The following is an 18,505-nucleotide window of genomic DNA, read 5'->3' on the forward strand; positions in this document are numbered from 1 at the left end:
ATCTCCTGGTGAGTTGGCATATGTGGGTCTCCTAGAGCAGCCTGCACCATATACAGATGTGACACCTTAAAGAACCACCTAATGTACCCGTCCACATAGCTCTAGTCGCTCGGGGCTATGATACTCTGTGCCTCCTCCGGTACCAGATGACTCTCATAATCATCAAACACGTCATTCATCTGCCTACGTGTCAAAACAGGAGGAGCATATACAACATGGCGTCTAGGAATAGTATGGGTGTAGTTGAACTTCCCTATGACGCGCTCTGGCAGATAAGGAGTAGTGAGACGTGATCCACATGCCAACCATAAAGAGTATAACACTATCTCGTCAAACGACTGCGTCTCATGGTGATCAACATAGGTGTTGAAGTGCATGTACTTGACAACCAAACAATCAAGATACACTTTGAACGACTCAGTCGCCTAGTTCCATCTGAGAGGGGAAAATGTAGTAGCATACGACATATCCTCAGAGTATGTCGGTATACTCTTCCAGTCGAAGATGCGTGGGAAGTGCTGGAGGATCCAAGCCTGAAAAGTTTGAAACACACAAATCATAAGTAATGACGTCCTAAAGGTGAAATGAAAATGATACAGAAAAATTAAAAGACCAATAAATATTACCGTAAGTAGTGTGATGCTGCTTGTGACCTGATTCATCTTCCACCTACAACCCTCTGATAACTTCGAGTACAAGTATACCAGTTGTACTCACGGATCCGATCGAAATACTGGAAGTACCGTAGGTAGACATCTGTATAAGTGACACTCTTTTCTACAAAAATCATAGTGCCAACCAAATATAGCAAGTAAGCTCTCATAACATGTGCTATATGGAGCCCCACCTTCTCATCATCACCTGTAGTTTGATGTGTTCTCTAGAGCTCCTATGTATATACCTTTTTCAAGTATTCAAATCTAGCATGTGCCCCCTGGTCATATCTAACTCCTCCTTTAGCGGATCACAGTCTTGAAAAAAAATAAAAATCAATGTGACAAACTTGTCAATTAAAATAAGCGTAAATTAAAAAGAATGAAGATAACTAATGCTACCTCTTTGTCCCAGATATGCCTGACAATATGGTCTAGGTACAAAGGCAGTAGTAGCAAATCTACATGGCCTCCTTCCAAATGCCTATGCCTTAGCATCCGCAACATCCCCACCCTCTAGAGGTGGCACTGACTCAACAACATCAGTAGTACGACGTGGCAGTGGTGCCTCCAGTATCACTGGTGACTCGGGTACCTCATGCGTTTAAATAGGTGAAATCTGGTGACGGCGAGAGGATGCAGGGATTGATGTGTCGGTAGGTGAAACCTGTCACATACGGAAAGAAGAAGATGGAGAAGCATGAGCCCTAGAAGTAAATGGCTTTGCATGTCCAGGGAGACCAGGAGCATCTGAAACCTTCTGACTCGTCTCTCAACTCACTGATGCGTGTTGTGCAATTCTCTCGTGCATCAGACTATCATGTCTATCAACTATTATGCATATAAGTTAAAGTAAAGCAGACAAATAGTGCAAACATACAACACCACAAGCAAGAAAAACAAAAAATATATATATAACAGAGAAAATTTTGAAGATGCATCTACGGTTTCTGGGAAACTAAAACGTTTAAAATTTTCAGAGATGCATCTCCATAATTTTTTGCAACTCAGCAGCTACGCCAATGGCGACAATGCAGACATGGAAACCAAAAATATATTGTCTTGATCATCATTTTCAGCCAAGTATCATGTTTTATACTATCTCTAAACTATCAATCATCCAATTTTTACTCATTTCCTAACTTATACATCAATTTCTACTCATTTACATTAAAACTAAAAAACTATTCAAAATATAAAAAAAACTTAAAAATTCTCACTTTGCTTTAGTGTTGGATGATATTTTTGATGTTCATTGAAGTTCCTTTGACCTTGATTGCTTGATTTTGGACTTGTTGATGAGAATAAATTTGAGAGAGTTTGAAGTATTTTTTAGGAATATGAGAAATGAGGAAGATGAAGCGTTCTGACACGATTTAAGCTTCAAATCGTTTCGGAGATGAATCTCCAACATTATTCCGTAGATGTAACTCCGAAATATTTTAATGTTAATTTAGGTTTAAGTGCATCCGAAGATGTATATCAAAAATCTATAACCATTTAAATATACTCGTGTAGAGGTTAAGAAACATATAAAACATATTAAAAATCCAAAATTAAATTTGATAGACCATCTAAAAGGTACAATATAACTGTTGTATAACTTTTGACTCTTGTAATGCGATCCAATGACTCCATATGATGCATGTGCCGCCGCTGCAAAAGTACTGGTAAGTCCAACTAGTAAGTACTTAGGGCCTAGGGGGGTCATGCATATAGACATGTTTGAAAAAAATCTATGACCCAAAAATGTTATCAATAATCAAACTACCGCTAATACGTTAGCTAATTATGCAAAGAATTTGGACGATTGAGAACTCGAGCATATTTATTTCACTCGAGATTTGCATAGCCCAAACAAGTAATGAAAGGGGCATTACATAGTTGGTTTCGACAAACACTGAGATTTGTCATGCACAATCCATGTGATGTGCTTGTGAGTACTTGCTTGTATGCATCTTGTTTTGCCATTAAACCAAACTTGCATTTAATATACTATCATGACATGACATACTTGGTTGTGTACAACGAAGTTTGTCTCCATTCTTTTTTTGAAATATATGAACGCTAAATTTTGTGGGCCATTTTACTTTTGGTGTTCATGATGTGAAAGACCGTTTGTGATTGTTATTATTCTTCAAAAGTCTAAACTTCTTATTCAGAGAAAGATCCAGATTTTAAGGAAATAGCACATTTAATGCATTGGACCGTTGATTAGATTAAGAGTGCACGGACCATGTTTCAACCTTAATAATTTGTAAAATAAAAGGTTTGGTGGTTTTAAATTGACCATAGAATGATTACGTGATTGAAGTAGAGCATCTTGAATTCATATGTGTTCGAATATCAAACCACTTTAGATCATGAAATTGTAATAACAAGTTAAATTGGGTTTCAAATATTTAAACACTAAAATTAAAATCCAATGTCTCATATACTCCGATCTACTTCTACTTAAGTGGAATTGTGTGTGTCTCTCCTTGGACCCAAATAGATTGATTCATCGGAATGATTTGTAGACGATATTGGTTGAGTCGGGTCATCAAACTTTCTTTTGGAAGAACCATTGTTTAGGACTCAATCCCTTAATGATTAAGTTTGTTGGTGGGAGATATTAGTCTGGTGGTTAGTGGAGAACTGGTTTGTGATCTTAGGTGAATGAATCTGGAAGCATACTAGAGAGTTTGTCTTCTATATTGCCTTTACTTATCTTTTTTAGTTGTCTGATTCCTTGTCGCCTCATATGGTTGTGAACTTGACCCTTCTCTTATTTGGATCAACCTTTTCTTAAAGTGTTGGTTTTCTTCTTTAATCTTTTGCAAGATATATTATATTCTAGAGAACCTATTCAAAAGGGGGTGATTATTGATTATAGTGGGATCTCATGTCCCTTTTGCGGAAATTCAATTAAGTCGGTCTCTCACTTTTTTGTCACTTCTGAGTTAGTCTTGTCTGTGTGACGTAGGATCTTCCAGTGATTGGGTTTTTAGGTGGTTATCCCTAGAGATCATGTAATTCTTTTTTAGGCTTTCTTTTCTTAAGGCGGTAGGGTCAAATTTAGGGGTGGATTTGCTATGATTTGAAATGTGGTAGTTATAAGTGCAACTTTTCGTTTATATATGTTTGTATGATGTCAAAACTAGAAAATAACATTTATGTACATTGGACGGTATCATCCGAGTATACCTGTGCATTTTAGTGTTCTTGCATTAGGAAGCATGTCAACATTGTTGAAAATGGTCTGGAAAAGATTTGTGCATCAAGATATTGTGTTGTGCATGAAAATTTTGGTTTTGGATGAAAAATACTCATTATAGGTCGACACATACGATCATAGGTCGACCTATAAAAGACCTTTTTAAACTACATGTCGATGCATAAAATGTATAGGTCGACACCCATACTGCATTATTAATGCTTGTAGGCTTTGTTCCATGTACCGTCTTGTCAGGTCGACCTATAGGGATCACATGACCTGTATAGGTCGACCTATGCTTCAAACAGGTCGACACATGACTTGTATAGGTCGACACATGGCTCGTATAGGTCGACCTATAGATCAAAAATCTTGAAAAAATGAATTTGTTTCCATTCCTTTTGCATTCCTTTTTGCCTTAAATCACTCATGCATATAAGTACTACATACACGCATCTTTCTCAAGTAAGGTTTCTAGAGTGAGTAAAACCTACACGAGTCCAGGATTTCAAAGCATTCTCATCATCTTCAACTCCATTTATGCATACGCGCAATCAAACTTCACATAATCATTTTTTGATTGAGTTACATCTAGATTAGGGTTGATAACGTCCAATTAGGTTTGTTGTACCGAGAAAATTGGGTTGAAAAGTTTAAGGGATTTGAATCAGAAAACAAAGTTAGGGTTTTCCTTTAAGATCTCGTAGGGTTTGAAGGTTTTGGACAAGATTGTGCAATTCGGGTCCGATCGAGTGAAAACCTTGGGACAACGGGTGCTTTGCAAGGGAGTAGCGTGAGACGATGGATCGTGTTGGCAAATTCTAGGTTTCAATAAGTGTGCGCTTGAGATTAATTTAACTAGGTGAAAGCCTTAAGACAAGGAGTGTCTTGCAAGGGAGTAGCAAGAACAGGTGAATTGAAGCGACATTGTTGGTTACATGACTATGCGCTTGTGTTAACTTAGTTGGGTGAAATCCTCGGGACAATGGGTTCCTTACAAGGAAGTAGCAACAATAGGTAAATTGAAGCGACATGGTTAATTACTTGATCAAGATTGATCAAGGGTTTTTGAGGTGGTAGAGTCAACATTAATTTAGGGTTTGTAAAGTTCAATTTCTTCATCTCTTATATACACATATTTTGAAAAGTAAGATTTATTATAATATCTAAATTTGAATTGAATTGAGTGCAGATGTACCCATAGCAAGGTCGATTGGGAATCTGCCTAAATAACTCCTTGTGTACTCTCTCTCTCTCTCTCTCTCTCTCTCTCTCTCTCTCTCTCTCTCTCTCTCTCTCTATATATATATATATATATATATATATATATATATATATATATATATATATATATATATATATATATATATATATATATATATATATATATATATATATATATCTTTTTTTTTATGGTTTTCAAATTGTCGATTACATTGATCATTTGATCAATATTGTTTGGATCATAATTTTGAATGCTTTTTGAAATTTATGTTGTTGTGTAGATCAGAAACCTGTATACATGTATTTTTGACGCCATGAAATTAATAAGCAGAATAGTATTTTCGACAAATGGAGATGCTTGTTCGACACTTCGACAGGTTGGTGGGTCGACATTTCGACAAGAGAAGATGTCTGCAGATGAAAAGACGTTTTTGACAAGTATGGATGATGTTATGATATTTCGACAATTCGACAAGTCTGAGTAGACGCGTCGTTTCGACGTAAAGCGGACATTCAAATTCAAAAGAGTTATGACGTTTGGCAGAAGACGCGTGGAAGCACTTGGCGAAAGGAAGTTATGCAGAGAGCCAAGTGTCATAGTTTTAGGATTTATTCGTTAGTGACAGTTATTTTGTTTGTATATAAATAGGATAGTTGTTATCAGAATTTGTGTGGAAAATTTGTACAAAATTCCTGCAAAATACTCAAAGTACCCATGTGAGAGAAAAGAGTCTTATCTGGAAAATGTACGTGTGAACAAACACCATTTCTTTAAAGTTTTATCTTATAAATTTCAAAGTTCTTTACCAATTTTCCTTTACATTTACTAGTCATTTATCCTTTGCATTTACTTTATGCAATTTATTCTTCGCCATTTACTTTTCGCCATTTATCTTAGTCTTGTTAAGTTTACTTTTACTTAAGCATTTTTAGTCAATATCTTTCGTACATGAAAGACTTAGTAAACCAAATGAAAGATACAAAGATTGTTCTAAAGAGTTACAAAGTTATTTAAATTTGCACATGTCCTAGGATTTGTATGGTTGATCCTGCAAGTAACCCAATTCGACATGTTTTTGTAAAACCAGAGGTTGTTCGCCAAAATCAACAACGAACAAATTGGCACGCCCAGTGGGACCAGTGCAAAAATCTAAAACTTAAATAATCTTTAGTTAAGGTTTCTTCTTCGTTGTATGAGACTAAGAAGCGGTAGATTAGCCGTATCTGACGTAGAAAGACCTAAACGAACGAGAGTAAGGAAAATGGCGAGTCAGCAAAGTAATCCAAACAATCCTAATCCAAATGAAGCCATCCCAGTATCCAACCTTATCCCTTCGACAGGAGGAAATGTGGGATCAGTCCCTGTGTCAGAGGCTGTGCCTTCGTCAATAGGGTCAATACCAGCGGTTTCAATATCGCAAAATGCACCTAGTTCGTCCATTAGGGCGCAACAAATGCCTGTTGGGACACCTCCTCCTATAGGGAATACTTCTAGGCCTTTTGTGACAAATTTCACCATGCCTCTGCCTGGTAGGGAACAACCATTTGGAATGCCAACTTCGGTAATGGCAAATTTACACAATTCGTCGGTATTATATTCTGATTCTATGGCCAATATGTCTTCACCATTACAAGGGTCAGGATATGGCGGAAACATGAGTAGACTAAACCAACAACCACTTTACATGCCAGCAATAACAAATAATTTTGCGCAAGTAATTAGACAACAAATGGACGAGAGTAATCATGATATGGTCCAAATGTTGACACAACAAATGGGGGCGGTGTTTAATCCTCTAATACAAAACACCACCCAAACAAACCAATTGTTGGCAGCGCAAATGACGCGCATTGCTGACTTTTTTGGGGTCCCTCAAACTCGACACAGAGAACAAGTGGTTCAGAACCCAGTGGTGGCGGTCCAAGAAGAGCCTACAATAAATCAAATACCGTTAGATAATCCCCAAACAAACGTCAGAAACCAAGAGGAAGTAGTCGAACAGCCTCGTGTCGAAATTCCTGTTCCACAAGAGCCTAGAAGGATAGTAATCCAGAGAGGCCAAGACGCTGATGCTGTGTTGCAACAGCGAATCCGATATAATAACTTGCCTGCCGAAAACAATTTAGCGACCATGGTCGAAACGATAATGGCACAAAATGGGGTAAACGTAGGATTACAAAGGCCTAGTTACGCTTCCCCACTGTCGGAATATATTCTGCAAGAAGAATTGCCCCCAAGATGGAAAGTTCCTAAGTTCACCAAATTCTCCAGGGATACTAGTGAATCCACCATAGAACATGTAGCACGTTATCTGATTGAAGCAGGAGAGATAGCCCGTAATGAAAATTTGAAAATAAAATACTTTCCTAGTTCCTTGACGAAAAACGCGTTTACTTGGTTTACATCCTTGCCTGCAAACTCAGTGTATACGTGGACCCAATTAGAGAGGTTATTCCATGAACAATTTTACATGGGACAAACCAAAATAAGTCTGAAGGAATTAGCCAGTGTTAAGAGAAAATACTCAGAACCAATAGATGATTATTTAAATAGGTTCAGGTTGCTAAAGGCTAGGTGTTTCACTCGGGTGCCAGAACATGAGTTAGTCGAAATGGCCGCAGGGGGTCTAGATTATTCTATAAGAAAGAAACTAGACACTCAGTATTTAAGGGATATGGCGCAATTAGCAGATAGGGTGAGACAAGTCGAAAGGTTGAGGGATGAAAAATTTAGAGCAAATAAAAAAAAGGGTGGCCTATGTAGGGTTTGTCAAGATGATGAATTCGACGAAAATGAACCAAGTAACTTCGACGAACAAGAGATTGACTTAGCAGAACTGAAGCAAGGCCCATCATATTCGTGTAAAGTACTAACTCCGTCGAATGGAAATCCAATCGAAACCAATGATAAGTTTCCTAAAAGAACTTATACGTTCGACATCACCAAATGTGACGAGATTTTTGACTTATTGGTTAAAGATGGTCAATTAATAAAACCACCATGCCCTAAAGAACCGCCTGTGGAACAACAGAAAAAGAGAGTTTTTTGTAAATACCATAACTTTCTGGGCCATAAAACGTCTCGGTGTTTCCTTTTCAGGGATCTCGTTCAAAATGTTATCCGTGACGGAAGGTTGAAGTTTGGTGATAAGTCAAAACAACAGATGATGATTGATTCGAATCCCATGCAGCCAGTTGAAGCCCATTATGCTGAACCATCCATTGTGAATATGGTGGAGGTCGAAGTCGCTCCTGACGATAATTTTGAAATGGTGGAGGCTGCTGGAAGTTTCGACACTAATATCAACATGGTTGAGATTGCTGATGATCTTCCAAACCAGAACAAATTTGAAGTTACTGAAGGCTTTGACGACCAGAAAAAGATGGAAACTACTGAAGGTTTCGACAAATAGGACAATGACAATATTGCTGAAGATGTTGTAGATCGACAAGGAGCAAATTGGGATTGCTTGGGACAGCCAAGTGAGAAGTACGATTATCTCGCGAAATATACTGTGCCTGCAAGTTCTCGTATCGACATCAACGCAATCCAGCCAACCGGGTAGGGGGATTTACCTTTGAGCAACAATGAAAAAACAACTGAGACAACTGACAATCTCCCTATCATCAAAAACAAGGTTACTAAAGACCTCACTATTGAAAACAAGGCTACTGAAGGCCTTGATCCTGACCAAATAAGGATAGGTGATGTTGCAAACTGCGTCAACATTATGGGACCTTTCAATAAAGAGGTCACAGGAATCAAAGCAGAAGCTGTGGATGGTCCTATGAAGCCTGTGACTGGTGGAATCCTACGTAGGATAATGGAAGACCCCAAAAGAAATTCGAACAAATGTTGCTGCAAACATGGTCCCAGGAACATATCTTGGTGTTGATGTCCAGAAAAGGAGTTCGACCAGATACAAAGAAATGGTGAAGTCGAAGAAGAAAGACTTATTAAAAAAATGAACAAATTAAGCATTGCTGACGGACGGAATGTTGGGGTGAATATGGTGGAAGTGTCTCAGAGAAACCAGGCAGAAGTGGATGAAGATCACCGTCGAGATGAGTACCAAAGGCTGGCATATCCTAAAGAAGAGGAAAATCTAGTGGAATTCATCAAGAGGTGTCAAAAGACGAGGACTGAAGTGATGTTATGCCCATGTTGCAATGCAATCTTCGACAGGAAGGCAACAACCAATCTGGAAGCAGTGGATAAAGCCAAGAGAAAAGAAAATTGGGGGACAACAGGATATGACCCAAGAAAAAGTGATCATCACCAATGGAGGCACGGAGAAAGACACCATAGCACTTACAAACCATCCAACAAAGCAACGGATGACAAATGGGTTCAACCCATTAGAGATGCTCAAGGACAGAAAAAATGGAGAAATTTTGAAGTTCAGAGAGGCACTTCGATGGAAGGTAAGAAAGAGTTGGAGAAGCACAAGCCAAGACCATATCCTTCAGAAAACTACAAAGGGAAAAATCCTATGTCAAGATCCCAATGGAGAAGATTCCAGAGGCAGAAGAGGCCAGAAAAAGAAGTTGCAGAAAAAAGCGTGATTGGAAAAGATGTTGACAGCAAGGATAAAGCAGAATCCAGTGACAATGCGCAGATAGTAAACAGAGAGAAGACCTCCCACCAGATCAATCCTGGCAGCTTGGTCGAACCAGTGGTGTCCAAAGAGAAGGTGCAAGAAGACGGCGAAATAACTGACAACTTCGAATCTGACTCAGAAGCGTCCTTTAATGTGATCTGCAATGTGGTTTTTGTCCTCCCTAAAGATTATGATAGAATCATGGAGGTCGAAGACGAAGAAGATGAGATGGAAGAGGAAACAATGATACATAGGCCCGTTTGCTACTACGTCATGAATAATGGTTGCGTCGAAGAACAGAATGCTTTCTTCGAAAGGGCAGACGATTCCATGAAGGCACATTTAAAGCCTTTGTTCATAAAAGGAAAGGTTGAGAATGTTGGTGTAAACAAGATACTGGTAGATGGCGGAGCAACAATAAATTTGATGCCTCATTTCATGCTAAAGAAGATTGGGAAGGATGATTCAGACGCAGAACCTCACAACATGGTGTTGTCGAACTACGAAGGAAAAGTAGGAACCACTATGGGCGTTATCCAGGTGGATTTGACTGTTGGAACCATAACAAGGCCAACAATGTTCATGGTCATTGCTTCAAGGGTGAATTACAACTTACTACTTGGAAGGGAGTGGATTCATGGTGTAGGAGCCGTACCTTCTTCAATGCATCAGCGAATAGCCATCTGGAGACCAGACGGGATTATCGAAAACATTGAAGCCGATCAAAGTTATTTCATGACAGAAGTGAACAATGTCAACAGTCGAAGTTTCGACAAGAACCTGGCTCACATACCTCCGTGCAGCCCAGCCGAATTCGACCTAAAAGCAACAGACAACGCCTACTGCTCCATGTACCTTCATCCTACACATGGTTTTCAGTGGGACAAAGAAGTAATTGGCGAATCAAACTACATGTGGGGAACTACTCATATAGCGCAAACAGGATGGGGAAGCGATTTTTATGATGATGAGTAAAGAATCAGCGCTCGAAAGAATTACGGCTTACGTAGCCGAAAACAAACTCAAAGAGGCCCTTGAGGCCGAAGTAAAATATATGGATGTCGAAGCCAACAAAGAAAATTCCAACGAACAATGTCCCCAAAAAGATGTTGCAGAAGATTATGATAACAACCAGATGGGCGAATGGCAACACCAAAAGCTTGACGCCATTTATGATGACGAACCTCTGGGGTTCGAAAAAGATCTAGTGTCAACTAACGTGAAGATGGTGGCGTAGGATCCATTAGAAGAAATAAATTTAGGACTGGGGGCAGAAAGTAGACCAACCTACATAAGCGCAAAGATGGACCCCCAGTTCAAAGTCGAAATAGTCCAGTTGCTGAAAGAGTTCAAAGACTGCTTCACATGGGATTACGACGAGATGCCTGGTTTAGATAGAAGTTTGGTCGAATTGCAGCTGCCAATAATGGAAGGAAAGAAGCCAGTAAAGCAGACTCCAAGACGCTTCGCACTAGAGATTCTGTCGAAAATAAAAGAAGAGGTCGAAAGACTTCTAAAATGCAAGTTCATCCGCACAACCAGGTATGTCGAATGGATTTCAATATAGTTCCTGTAATTAAGAAAAATGGCAAACTTAGGGTATGCATTGATTTTCGAGACTTAAATTCAGCTACCCCAAAGGATGAATATCCTATGCCAGTGGCAGAAATGCTTATAGATTCTGCAGCAGGCCACAAGTATTTAAGTATGCTAGATGGATACTCTGGCTATAATCAAATTTTTATTGCTGAAGAAGATGTTCCTAAAACAGCTTTTCGTTGTCTTGGAGCAATAGGAACGTACGAATGGGTAGTAATGCCCTTTGGTTTAAAAAATGCTGGAGCAACTTACCAACGGGCTATGAATTCCATTTTTCATGACTTTATTGAAACTTTCATGCAAGTGTACATTGATGATATTGTGATCAAGTCTGTTTTAGGGAAAAGTCATATACACCATCTTCGACAATCCTTTGAAAGGATGAGTAAGTTTGGTTTAAAAATGAATCCCCTTAAATGTGCTTTTGGTGTGCAGGCGGGTGATTTCTTAGGTTTTGTGGTCCACAAGAAGGGCATCGAAATAAATGAAAACAAAGCCAAAGCCATAATGGAGGCGAAAGCGCCATCAACGAAAAAGGGGATGCAGTCTTTGCTGGGGAAAATCAACTTTCTTAGAAGGTTTATCTCCAACCTTAGTGGAAAAACGCAAGCCTTCTCTCCTCTACTTTGACTAAAGAAGGAAGATTTTGCATGGGGGCAAGAACAACAAGCTGCCTTTGACAAAATCAAGGAATACCTGGCTAGCCCTCCAATTCTAATATCTCCTTGTAGAAAAAGAAGTATGAGATTGTACATTTTGGCATCAGACAAAACATTAGGAAGTATGTTGTGCCAAGAAGATGGGAATGGCGTCGAAAGAGCCATCTATTATCTCAGTAGAGTCCTAAATGATGCTGAAACTAGATATAGTATTATAGAAAAACTATGTCTATGTGTATATTTTTCTTGTATGAAATTAAAGCATTATATAAAGCCTGTTGATGTGTACATTTCTTCTCACTTCGACGTAATAAAATATATGTTATCTAAATCTATTTTACATAGTCGAATCGGAAAATGGGCTTTAGCATTGACAGAATATTCCTTGAAATATTTGCCTTTAAAGGCTGTGAAAGGACAAGTGGTTGCTGATTTTATAGTTGACCACTCTATAGATGAAAATGTAGAGTATGTCGAATTAGAACCATGGAAACTGTATTTCGACGGTTCCAGTCATAAGAATGGAACTGGTGTTGGGATGTTGATTATTTCTCCTGACAGAATTCCAACAAAGTTCAAGTACAAAGTCGAAAGTCTGTGTTCAAATAATGAAGCAGAATATGAAGCTTTGATTGCTGGACTTGAAATATTGTTGAAATTGGGGGAAACAAGAGTCGAAATAATGGGTGACTCTGAACTGGTGATAAAGCAGTTGACTAAAGAATATAAGTGTGTGAAAGAAAATTTAATCATGTACTTTGTAATAGCCAATAGACTTCTCAAGGAATTCGACAATGTGGCCTTTAGGCACATTCCCAGGGTGGAGAATCAAGAGGCGAATGACCTCGCTCAACTTGCGTCTGGATACAAAGTGTCGAAGGAAAAGTTAGAAAAGGGTATTGAAGTCAGAGGAAGAGTCATGTCTACCAAATTGTCCCCATCAGATTTGGAGTCAATAAGATTAGGATATGGTGACGAAGAAAATTTTGAGATATTCAATATAGATGATTCAGGAACTGAAGACTGGAGAAAGCCCATCAAGGATTATCTATAAGACCCAAATCAGAAATCCGAAAGAAAGGTAAAATACAGAGCTTTAAGTTATGTACTTTTTGGAAACAAATTGTTCAAAAAGACTGTGGAAGGAGTCTTGTTGAAATGCTTAGGTGAAGATGGAGCCTACATAGCTTTGTCGAATGTGCACAGTGGAGCGTGTGGCGCACACCAAGCAGGTCATAAAATGAAATGGTTATTATTTCGATAAGGAATGTATTGGCCAACAATGCTGAAGGACTGTGTCGAATTTGCAAAAGGTTGCCAGGAATGTCAAGTACATGCAGGCATACCCCATGTTCCTGCAAGTGAGTTGCATTCAATTATAAAGCCTTAGCCATTTAGAGGTTGGGCTTTAGACTTGATTGGTGAAATTCGACCAGCCTCTTCAAAAGGGCAAAAGCACATTTTGGTTGGAATAGACTATTTTACTAAGTGGATTTAAGCCATACCATTGGTAAGTGTGGATCAAGAAGCAGTTATAGATTTTATCCAAAAGCACATAATTTATAGATTTGGGATACCAGAAACAATAACAACAGATCAAGGATCTGTGTTCACTGGTAAAAATATGCAGAAATTTGCACAAGAAACAGGATTTAAACTCCTTACTTCGACACCTTACTATGCTCAAGCCAATGGACAAGTTAAAGCAGCCAACAAGGTAGTGATAAATTTGATCAAAAAGCATGTGGGGAAAAAATCTAAAAACTGGCATAAAACTTTAGATCAAGTTTTGTGGGCTTGTCGAACATCTCCAAAAGAAGCAATGAATTCAACTCCATTTAAGTTGACCTATGGACATGATGCAGTTTTACCAGTCGAAATATATTTGCAATCAGTTAGAGTTCAAAGGCATCATGAAATTCCATCAGATATATATTGGAGTATGATGATGGACGAATTAGTAGATTTAGACGAAGAAAGGTTGCGTGCGCTGGATCTAATAAAGAGACAAAAAGAAAGAGTCGAAAAGTTTTACAATAAAAAAGTAAAATTCAAGATCTTTTTAATTGGTGATCTTGTTTGGAAAGTAATCCTTCCTATGGATCAAAAAGATAGATTAATGGGAAAATGGTCTCCTAAGTGGGAAGGACCTTTCCAGATTTTGAAAAGTTTTTCAAATGGTGCGTATGAGATTGAAGAGATAGGAAAAGACGAGAGAATCTTAAAGATAAATGGCAAGTATTTGAAAAGATATAAGCCAATATTGCAAGAAGTAAAAATAGCAGTAGAATAATTGTGAAAATAATTGTGATAGCTTTGCCAAACAAAAATGGCACCAAAGTTATTACAAAGAAAGCCTCAAAGGGCTGAGAATTGTTAAACTAATTCGACTATAATTTGATACTAGCAAAAGCTTCCTTCAATGTGGCAAATTTCTTTTTCTGAAACTGGAGTCGATGATCACAAAGACTTCTGTGGATAGAGAGAGTCTCAATCTCTTGACTAAGTTGTTGAGCCCTTTCTGCATGTCGAATACCCACCTTCAGTTCGTCGTCAATCTCATTTTATTTAGGTTGCTGTATGGATGCTCTGCGATTTTTCTCTTGGGAGATTTTTTCTTGAAGAACAACTATTTGTTCCTCCCATTTCTGGATATTATCATCACAAGCAGCAACCTCTTTGATATAAGTTTCAGAAAGTTGTTGCAGCTTTGAAACTTCGTCAGTCGAAGTAGCAACAACATCCCATTCAACAACTTGAGTCTCAGATTTTATGGAGATTTGCTGGGAGAGATCTCTTTGACGATGAAGGTCTGCAGTCGCCAAGTCAATGAGGGTCATCAGCTCCATCACAAAACTGCCAACCTCAGCAGAAGTTTCCAAGACGTTTATTTGTTTCAAAATCTTCTTGAGTTCAATATGAGCAGTGGCTTTTTCTTCTAAAACTTTGAACAAATCAACATCAAGGATTTTCATCTTAATCTTGGTCAAGATGTTGTCAAGAGATTGCGCTTCGAAAGTGGCCCCAGAGGTAGTCGAACTGCTTTGCGAAGAATCTTGAAAATTGTGACGAGCGCTAAGCATGGCCTTCAGATATTCTAAGGGTCTTTGCACCTTGAGACTCTCAAGCTCTTCGCGAGAGAAACCAGTCGAACCAGTTGATATGGAACTTCCTTTGGTCTGGTCAGGAGCGGGTTGAGTGCTTCGTCCTAAAGTTTGCCCAGCATCTGGTTGTTTCGACTGGTCATCCTCATCTTTAGCAGTTTCTTCTTCATGGTCATCTTCGACCTCGGTTTCCATGTCAGTGTCATCGCCCTTATTTGCAGCATTTAATCATGGATGAGGAGGAGAATCATCTTCAGAAGCTTCACTCATTGTAGCGTCGAATTCTGCTACAGTTTGCTTGTCATGATCATTTTTGGGGATATCTTCTTCTTGGACTGTCTCTTCCAGAGTCTTCTCAGGTTCAGGATTAATTTTTGTCTGCGCCATCTCCATTGTTGATCCTTTTGTCGAATCCTTCGGAGAAGTGGACGTCGAGCTGACAGTTTTGAGAGCAGAACCACTATCAGGTTTTGGTTTGTTTTTATCTGTAGGTTTTCCTTCGACAGCCAATTGTTTCTGAAAATAATTCTAAGTTAGAAGAAAGAAATGCAATGAGGATGAACATAGATAGTCGAAATAAGGATTTGCCTCAGGAATCTCAGTATTAAAACTAGATTTCCCACTCTCTGTATCCTTCGACTGAAGTTTGGCGGTTGGAGTACTTGAAGAATCTTTTTTAGCTGACTTAACAATGGATCTTTGGGAAGAGACCCTCTTGATTTTCTTCTTCTTCTTCTGAGGAAGGGGGTTTGGCGCTGGAGATTCATCATCAGATTCTTCAGTGGGAACTCTATCCTCTTCTTTCTCCTTTTCTTTCTTTCTTTTTTGGACTGGTGGGGGCTTTCGACTTACCTAGTCATGCAGACCAAAGCCGGTTAATTTCTTAAAAGGAAAAAGAATAAATGAAAAGGGTGAGGTATGTACCTTTGTGAAAGGTTTCTTAGCAGCACCTGGTGACGCTTCGACGAAAGTTTTCTTGGTAGGGATCTTTACGGCTAAGGAAAGAAAGGAAAATTAGAAACAAATATAAGAAATACATGATAATACAGTTAGAATAACAAAAGAAAAATCGTGTTTCCTATTAACACCTTCAAGAATGGGACTTTCCACGCGAACGTGTTCTATTCCAATATGAAGGTGTCCTTGGTAATCGTCCAGATGATACTTAGTCGGAACCACACGCTCAGCAGGTTTTTTGTAATGTTGACGAAGAATTTTCATATAGTCCCCACAAACGAACCAATCTGGAAATGGAGGGCTTAATGCCACGCCAAACTCAGCAGTTGGTAGAGGAGGAAATTTTGGTGGATGACAGCTGAAAGCCAGGTCATAGCGCGTTTCTGGTCGAACATGTGAAGGCAATGACAATTTTTCAAGCCTCTCCGTCAATTTATGTTTTAATTCTACTGCTGCTTCGCGTATGGTTCGACTAAGATCATCAGGTCTATACGCGGTTTCAAAATATTTTTGAAATTTTTGTATTTATTTAATGTGTCTTTGAATACCTTTTTTGGTCCGATCTTGCACGAAAGCAAAAACATTTGTTAAATGTGTGGTGAAGGCTGTTATGTCGAAAAATCTGGTAGAATAATAATCCTTCCACCACTCATGGAACTCAGGAGTACAGAGAAAAGATAGTCGAAAGATCACTGGTCGAATATCAAGAGAATCATCAGTTAGCTTCTTCGACGACTCTTTGCTCTCATCTTCATTATGAAGGGAGTTGTAAAAAATGATAGATCCTTTCTTTGGGAAGATGGGTCGAGGTTTTATTTGGATCAAGCCAAACTGTCTAGCAACGAGATTGGGTTGGTAGACTATCAAAGCTATTTGGGTTTTGGTTACGTTATGATGGGAAAAAAGGAGCCTGGCGGTTAAAAATGATTCCCAAACATCCAAAAATATATTCTCATCCTTCTGCATTTCCAAGGGCAGTTGTTGGGTAAACCATTCAGGTCCAATTTTTCTACTAGCAAAGGGTGCCATGGTCGAAGTGAAATGATACCTTTTGGCAAACATCATGACATAACTGTTGAAAGCTTGTCGAAGGCTAATTCCTTCATCAGTTGGCGTTAGTTGCACCAACCTAGGCCATTCGACAGTCCTGTCCTTCACTTTTTCTTCGTTCACTTCGTGTTCTACAAGAAGAGAAGCTTCAAAGGTGGCATTGAGCCATAATTGTAAAAGCCAGAAAGGTCCTGACAAATTGATTTTACCTTGGTCTTTGATGGTTTTCAAAATATTTACACTCTCACTCAAGGATTCGTAAGGATTCGCCAAAATCATTTCACTTAAGCATAGTTTGGTTCCTACGTGAAGCTGATTGGCCATAGTGATGAATCTTTTGGCAACTTGGAGGGAACGGGAGAAAAACATATATTTTGTTAGCCATAGAGTCAAAAAGGCTATATGTTCGACATCCGAGACTTTTGTGGTATCCTTGTCATGATAATGAGACATGAATAAAGAGTATGGAGCAAAGCTAGTGTTGAAAGCTATAGAATCTTCATTTAGGTTGGTGGGGTCGAAATATATCCCATTGGGGCGAAGGCCAACGATGGTTGCTGCGTCGAAGAGAGTGGGGGTGACCATCCCACAAGGAAGGTGAAAAGTGTTATAGGTACTGTCCCAAAAATAGAGTGAAGCTAAAAGCATATTGGGGTAAATGTTGGGTCCTACTCTCGACAATTGAATGAGGTCGAAAATACCTATTTCCTTCCAGAAATTTCCTTTAATCTTTTCAACCTTATCTAGCCAGGATAAATAGTCTGAAGGGTTTTTCGACCATGGACAAGTTCTAAAGATCCTAGCATAATTCAAATAAGTTAAATTCAACTCTCCATCATCAGTCGAACTTTGTGGGTCAATTTGTTCTACAGTTTTCTCTTGAGGTTGAGATTTTACTCCAGCACCTCTTGGTATGGAAATAGGTGGGACAAAATTCTTTCAGACGATCTGGTTTAATGTCTGGATTGGGGAGTTGACCTAACATAGCGTGACAAATACCAGAAACAAGAACAGGAATTAATACCTGGGATTTGTAGATACATTCCTTCTCTCTCTCATTGGGAGGTTCAGGAACGTACTGTTGGTTTCCAACAGTCATTGGTCCATTCAACTCATGCACAGGATGAAGAGTTGAATCTTGGGTCTTCTTGGAGTGTTTGCTGCTGGAAGATTTTGGGGGAGCCATTGTTGAGAAGAACAAAGAAATCTTTCAGGGAAGTTGAAAGTATGAAAATGTGTATGAAGAAGAAAGTTTGAAGCGTAAAAAAGTTTCAGAAGAAATAGGTTGTGAATATTTATAAGGGAAGATGATAAAAACGTTTGAGTTTTTGATGATGATCGTGGGACACGTGGCTGAATCACAACGGTGATGATGAAGATGTGGAAGTTGAAAAAGGCCATGATGTTAGGTGTAGGAAATGATGGGGGTAAGGTCTGAACATGAGCTAGACATGACGTTTCT

General features: G+C 38.9%; 1 protein-coding gene across 1 annotated transcript; it reads right to left on the minus strand.

Annotated features, from left to right (window-relative positions):
• Positions 1-15,264: 15,264 nt before the first annotated feature.
• On the minus strand, positions 15,265-18,229 carry LOC127131246 (uncharacterized). The gene is made up of 5 exons (XM_051060176.1): positions 17,949-18,229; positions 16,542-17,842; positions 15,961-16,031; positions 15,625-15,888; positions 15,265-15,552 (listed from the first exon to the last, which is right to left on the minus strand). Exons 1-5 carry the CDS (start codon positions 18,227-18,229, stop codon positions 15,265-15,267), a joined length of 2,205 nt encoding a protein of 734 aa, XP_050916133.1.
• Between the last annotated feature and the right edge of the window lie 276 nt (positions 18,230-18,505).

Source organism: Lathyrus oleraceus, chromosome 3 (assembly GCF_024323335.1).
Source record: "Lathyrus oleraceus cultivar Zhongwan6 chromosome 3, CAAS_Psat_ZW6_1.0, whole genome shotgun sequence".
Taxonomy (NCBI): domain Eukaryota; kingdom Viridiplantae; phylum Streptophyta; class Magnoliopsida; order Fabales; family Fabaceae; genus Lathyrus; species Lathyrus oleraceus.